The following is a 6,962-nucleotide window of genomic DNA, read 5'->3' as shown; positions in this document are numbered from 1 at the left end:
TGAAATTCTATATTTTGCCATATTTTTAATTTTCTAATTTTCATACTTTTTCTAAATATTTAAGAAATTTGAATACTTTTATTTAAAAAAAATTATAATTTTTAATTAATAAATTTGATATTTTGTTATACTTTTAATTTTCTACTTTATATTCTTTTTCTAAATAAATTTCTTTCTAAACAAAATTTCTATATTTCTATAGTTTTAAATCATGTTCTTATTTTTTTCTAAAATATTTTTTCAAAAAAAATTAATTAAACTGCATCTATAATGAAAAGGTCTACACGAGGAAATAAAATACATGTGGATCCAGTGCTAGTAATCAAGATGTGAAATAATTTACTGAGAAAAAAATTCAACAAAACTCGAATGCTTTCAAACAATAAAACACATAAAAATGAACTAGAGCACCGGTATGTAACAGATTTTCTTAATGGAAGAGTGAAAATAAAAAAATGTCAAATAAGTGTAATTAATGTCAAAATAACTTTTTCAAATAAAACATTATTGTACAAAAATAAAAAACACAAAGATTATTGTATTTTAATGTTCCAGGAAATGTCTATCACTTACGAAAAATATATTTAGAGATAAGAGAAGTTACATTTGAGTTATTAATTAAAAATGTTTTTCCTTCATGGTGTTCTTATAAAAATACAAACTGATATTACAAGTTAAAACTAAGTTTACTAGCGAGCTTTTTTGTGTAAAAATTTCTGTGGTTCAGATATAAATTATACTCTATTTCATCAATTACTACTTAAAAAAAAAAAGAGTTCTAGCATCAAGAAGACTTGTATAATACCCATTACAATATTAAATAGGCTAATTTCCTTTATCAGAGAGTCTTCATGGACTATTAAGAAAAGAGAAGGGAAGAAGAGATTGAATAGCAGAATAACAAAAAATTGTGGAGTTTCCATGAACTATGCTAGACTCTACTTGTAATTCCAAAACTTAACTCAACAACAAAATCTAACCTATATCTCCAGCTCGAGTGTCAAAGTGGGACTATATGAACTTTTGCAGCAAAAGCTTGTCTATATACCCCGTGATGTCTGCAGCTACACATTTACTCATTGTGTACTGATGATATCTTCCTTCTACAATGTGTGGAATGCAATCAATGCTGCAGGATACCAGTAATAAGTGTAAGTCACGATGACATAATGCATAGTGGACAAAATTATACATTCTTCGAGAATAGACTAAGATGTGAGGACAAAGGTGTTTAGTGAAAAAATGAAAATCAGTAGGTAAACACAACAAACATAAATGCAAGCATGTGAGGCAATGCATAGTGTAGACAGACAAAAGTTCAAACAGTAACCAAGATATCAAGATGTCAGCTTACAAACTAATGAAAAAGAAAATGAACAGAAAAACATGAAGAGATAGCGACAGAGTGACTTTACAAAGAAACAATATTGGAGTAATAAATGAAAGCAAAGGTCCATTCACAACAGATTTAGAATGAGGATAAGGATGAGCAAATCTTTAGCAGGAAGGCCATACAATGATTCAACAAATAATAAGAGTAAGAATAGAAAGAATAATAAGGTAAAATTCCTCAATTACCAAAGTGGTAAGTTTTTAATAAGAAATTCCACTGCATGCATCTGCATATAATTATTATATAGCAAACGTACAATCATACCAACAACTCACCTATAAAACAAAGGAGAAAAAAAATCCAAACAGCTATTCGAACAGGGTGCCTGTATTGAATTTGGTATTGAGATCTTTGAAGCTTTCTCCGAATAGCACCATACCATCCATAGAGTTGTTTGTCATAGCATTCGTCACAGCTATCAAGGCCACTCTTACTTTCACAGTTTGCACTGTTGCCCTGTTTTCAGTAAAAGAAAAATATATTACATATCAGTAATTCAACAAATGTATAAAAAATCACTCAAGCAAGTCATCATTATGAGAGACAACAAGTGCAGATTACATACCCTATTGAATTCAGCAGTTGGAAGTAGTGTGCTATCAGTTTCTGTATGAGGATTCACTGCTTTCAGCTTTTTATAAGCATTCATAGACCAATTCAACTTAGAGACTGATTCCATTGAACTAAGAAATCCTGATAAACTGGGTGCCTTATTATGCAGTGGACCAGAAGAACCACTTGATGAACTCCACTGCTGTGCATCATCATGAACTGAAACTTTCCAAAATCCAATATCAGCACTAGCACTGGCTACCCTGCGGTGCCCACGTGATATCTCCCCCTTTGGTTCACCCCATCCATATGAAACATGAAAATCCTTCGAACAATTAGCCACTGGTGGATCTTCAATGTCCCTGCTGTTAATTTCTGGTTTTCCCGAAAGAAACAAAGCAAGCTCATCCTGTTCTCCTTCGTCTAAACGCAACCAAGGCAGAGATGCCTTGCCTACCGATTCACTTATCGAATGCTCAACTTTCATTATCTTATCCTCAATGGCAGTGATAAATTGTTGGTGCCTACTTCTCGCTTCATCACTTGAAATTTTGCCATAACTTGACATCGCTGCCCGCTCAAATTCCTCTAACTGCATTTTCCAACAAACGTACAATCATATCTCCACTTCAACAACAAAATACTTCAAATGAACTAGCTATTCTAGTAGACATTTACCGTGAGTAGGAATTACCTGCCATTTGGCAGTGCCAAGTGCAATATGTAGATCTCTACACACTTCATCAGAGTTCCACATGCTGGACGCATCTTTTGTTGCGTGTAACCATATCCTATACGTAGATTCCATCCTTCAAAAACACAAAGATAACAAATCAACAACTAGAAGAAATTACATGATTGTGCACACAGATAAACCTAGAAATTTCAATAATCAAGCTTCCTAACTCTTCTAATTCAGTAGAGTAGAAAAAGGCACAAATTAAGTCAAGTTGTACTTCCATACCTAAATCAGTATATTCCTCTTCAGCATTAAATAAATTATAAATTAAAAAAAAAAAGCACAAAACTAACTGGAACAAAAATCGAACAAAACTCATGCAAATGGACATACCTGTCTGCAGACTCTTGAACTTCTTCGGCGGCGTTAAAGAAAGGATCCTTTTCCCACCGGTCAAAACTCGACGCCATGAATAAATTTAGTTTACAAAGAATTCCGAATAATTATTGGGAAAAACAATGAACTCAGTGTATAAAACCCTAGGCGATGAAACCTCTGGTGCAGTGATCAACTAATAAAATTGGTCTATGCGGGTGATTCGTTAAATTAAATGCAGTAAAGAAAGGAGAAGCGAAGAACGAGGGATCCGTGAGAACGGTTCTGATTCTTCGTTAGTTGGACGAGAATGAAGCGTGTCCGAAACGTAATTAATAGGTTAGGACTAAGGTTGTTCTCGTGACCTTCGTTAAATGTTTTTTTCGCCAATTTTTATTTATTTTATTTTTTGGATGCAGATATGTAACGCGTGATAATGGTCGTAATGTTTTCCCAACGTTTGTGGTCAATAATGTACTGCTTCATCCAGCTTCGCTTCGCCTTCTTTTTATTGAGTGAAATAAATAACTTTTATGTGTTTCTTTTACGGTACATAATTTAGAAAGTAAATATGAATTGAAAAATTAACCTTTTATTCAACTTTCATCTCTATGAAACATAATACAAAAAGGTAAAGTTGAAAGATAAGATATGAATAATTGATAGAGCCAGTAATCCATAATGATATATGCAGATGCGCCAATACTTTTTTATGTACAATTATTGTTGTCGTTATAATTATTATTATTCCATTTGCTAAATATATTAAACGAGGCCTTTTTATTGGGCCACAAATTTTTGGCAGGCCCTTATCAAATCATGTCCAGCTGAACGCAATTGGGCTGGCAACCCTATGTTTTCCATCCGTCCATTCCAAACGCGCAAAGCTACTGGTCCCGGAGGGCTTGGAGGTGTATGTAAACGACACCGTATAGCTCTTCTTCTCGTACTCCTGCGCGAAACTCAGTGTCCCCGGTTCCACCACAATCTTCACATTCGAATCCCCCAACGGCACCACCGAAGCTTTATACGTTCCCGGAGCTCCGACGTTAGTCAAAACCCTAGAGTACTTCACAGTATGGGGAGCATCCGAACCACCCCCAATCCCCGAAGCTGTCTCCAAAGCAACCGCAAACGAAGGGTAGTTGAAATCCTCCACTCTGTATTCCTTCTTCGGGTCACAAGTAAAGTCCCTCCTCGCAGCAAGCTTGATTTGAAACGAAGTGTAGTTTAGCGCGCAGAAGAATCCCAAGTAGTCTTCCACGTCCGCATCATACACCAGACCAGGATCAAGGGCGGCCACGGGATTCACGTGTCCCGCGCCATAATCGAACGGCGTTGCAGGTTGCCCAGTCGCAACATCTTCAATTGCGGCGCCGTTTTTGTAACTCGTGTACGCTGTTGTCATGAGTGCGGATCTAATAGCCGCAGGGCTCCATTGAGGGTGCGCGCCTTTGACAATCGCGGCTAAGCCGCTGACGTGAGGGCAAGACATGGAGGTTCCGGAAATTATGTTGAAGCTGACATGGCGGTCGTCAGCGGTCAACCCGGTCGGTCCAACCGCGCCAGTCCAACCTGCTAAAATGTTGACCCCTGGAGCTAGTAAATCCGGTTTGAGAATCTTGGGCGTGAGAGCGTTGGGTCCTCTGGAGCTGAAAGCCGCCACAACCGGAGAAGGTTGAACCTCCAAATGGGTTCCTACGAAAGCAATCTTAGCGGTGGGATTTACTGAAGAAGAAACGTAACTCTTAAGAATTTGACTCGATTTTTGGCCCAGTGATGCAGCAGGAAGAAGATGAGGATCAGCAACTAACTCTTCCCCGTAAGCTTCATTGTTGGCCAAAATCATTCCAGCACCTCCCGCTAGCTTCACCACCAAACCCTTTTCCACTCTGGGATTTCCCCCTCTCTCGCATATCACAATCTTCCCTGAAACCTTCTCGGGAATGAGAGAATCTTGCAAGCAAAGATACCCAACAGAAGAGTTACTCGCGTCGCCAGCGTAAACGAGAGGAAGCGGAGAATCCGGCAACGGTTTACCGCTATAAAGCGAGGCTCCGGTGTATGTTTTTCCGTTTCCAAGCGTTATGTAAGCAGGGAAATCGCGGTCTAAAGTTCCGGCTCCCACCGTGGTTATCCACGGCGCCACGTTGGATAGAGTTGACGAACTGGGCCCACCGTTCCCTGCTGACATGGAAACTAAAATCCCGTGTGACGTGGCAGAGAAGGTACCAATCGCGATAATGTCTCTGTAATACTCCATCAAGCTTCCCCCAATCGACATGGATAAAACGTTCACGCCGTCTTCTATGGCCTTGTCGATCCCCGCGGCTATGTCGGAAGAAAAACACCCACCGAGCCAGCACACCTTGTAAACCGCCACGCGCGCTTGCGGCGCCATTCCACGAGCCGTGCCCGACGCCAAACCGTAGAAGCTAGCTTCGGGAACCACCGAGCCTGCAGCCGTGGTGAGCGTGTGACTCCCATGCCCCTCGTCGTCTCTCGCTGACTTTGACTCTGTACTTAAGTCAACAGGTCCAAGAGCGGATTCGTAGCCTTTGGAGAAAAACCTCGCACCCACTAGTTTTCTGTTGCAGTGTGAGGAGTTCATGTTGCTGCCAACTTCGCACTCGCCTTTCCACGTGGCGGGTACCGGGCCCAGGCCCGTGTCATCGAGGCTCTTCAACTCGGGCCAGACGCCGGTGTCAAGGACTCCGATGATGACCTGGCTCTGTTGCTGGGACGCGGGTAAGAGCGTGGTGCTTTTGTCGAGTCCGAGGAACTGCGGTGTTCTTGTGGTGTGGAGATTGTATCGAAGTTCTGGGGTGACTGAGAGGATTCCTGGTCGGTTGGCGAGTGTTTCTGCTTCTTGGGGTGTGAGCCTGGTGGAGAAGCCGTGAACGACGTGTTTGTAGGTGTAGAGGATCTCTGCGGTGGCTGATGCTGATTTGAGGGAGGAATCGAACCAGTTGAGGTGGTCGGAGAAAGTTGAAGGCATGGTGGACTTGTCCATGTGGATTATGTAGGTGTTTTTGGCTTGGCGGTGTGTTTTCTTTTGTTCTGCTTTGGTGTTGGTGATGCAAAAGAACGCTGTGAGCAGCAGCAGAAGAATAATGGTTTGCAGAGTCTTCATTGCTCTGTTTTGGTTGTGTTTACCCAATTGTGGGATTTGTGAGGTATTTATTCTTGAGTTCAAGATATGGTAACAGCTGAAGTTGAGCCATAGGAATATATAAGAGTTTATAAAATGAATAAGAAATGCTTTTCTTTTTCTGGTATATCAATTTCACCTTTTCCTTTCTCACCCTAGACAAAATACTTTGTTAGTCACAGATGATAAAATTGCCATGTTTTTTCCTTCTATTCTGAAGCACTGAAAATGTTCTATTATTCTCCATAATCTTTTTGTTGAAACCTGCTTTTTTAGAAAACAAAAAAAGAAAAAGATTAAAAGAAGCAATTTAGTTCTTTCTTTATGAAGGAAAAACACACGTACATGGTGGGGAGACAAAGTAGCTTTTTCGATTACGTCATCATCGTACTTTATTTTAAATTTTAAACAAATGCATATAGCTTTTTATGAAAATGAATAGTTGAAATACTGTCAGCACAGCACTAAAATCAATTTCTACGTATCTAAAATTCTCTTCCTTTTTTTAGAGAAAGAAAAGTAATCACACACAGCCATTCTATTTTTTATTCTAAATGTGACCAACATTTATAAAATAATTTTTTTTATTTTAATTATAAACTAGATAATAAAAAATTAACGAGAACAAAATATAACATGTCAACTAAAATTTTTAAACTAACCATATCAAACTATTTAAACCTATTTTATTAATTAAGTATAATTGTTTTATGCATTATCTTTTATCATATGAATGTATGTGATCTTTCTTATCAAATAAGTTAATTTTTTTAATGATAGTTTGATAACATTTTGGATAAACAATAAAATTC

General features: G+C 38.7%; 2 protein-coding genes across 2 annotated transcripts; both read right to left on the bottom strand.

Moving 5' to 3' along the window:
* Positions 1-734: 734 nt before the first annotated feature.
* On the bottom strand, positions 735-3,404 carry LOC106764114. The gene is made up of 5 exons (XM_014648340.2): positions 3,018-3,404; positions 2,640-2,754; positions 1,959-2,537; positions 1,669-1,849; positions 735-1,129 (listed from the first exon to the last, which is right to left on the bottom strand). The coding sequence occupies exons 1-5, from the start codon at positions 3,092-3,094 to the stop codon at positions 1,104-1,106; spliced, it is 978 nt and encodes a 325-aa protein (XP_014503826.1). The 5' UTR covers positions 3,095-3,404; the 3' UTR covers positions 735-1,103.
* Positions 3,405-3,636: 232 nt separating this feature from the next.
* LOC106765082 (subtilisin-like protease SBT1.7) lies at positions 3,637-6,255 on the bottom strand. The gene has a single exon (XM_014649579.2). The coding sequence runs from the start codon at positions 6,130-6,132 to the stop codon at positions 3,817-3,819; it is 2,316 nt and encodes a 771-aa protein (XP_014505065.1). The 5' UTR covers positions 6,133-6,255; the 3' UTR covers positions 3,637-3,816.
* Between the last annotated feature and the right edge of the window lie 707 nt (positions 6,256-6,962).

This window comes from Vigna radiata, chromosome 6 (assembly GCF_000741045.1).
Source record: "Vigna radiata var. radiata cultivar VC1973A chromosome 6, Vradiata_ver6, whole genome shotgun sequence".
Lineage (NCBI taxonomy): Eukaryota > Viridiplantae > Streptophyta > Magnoliopsida > Fabales > Fabaceae > Vigna > Vigna radiata.
The sequence above is the reverse complement of the archived record's forward strand: the minus strand, read 5'-3'. Positions and strand labels throughout refer to the sequence as shown.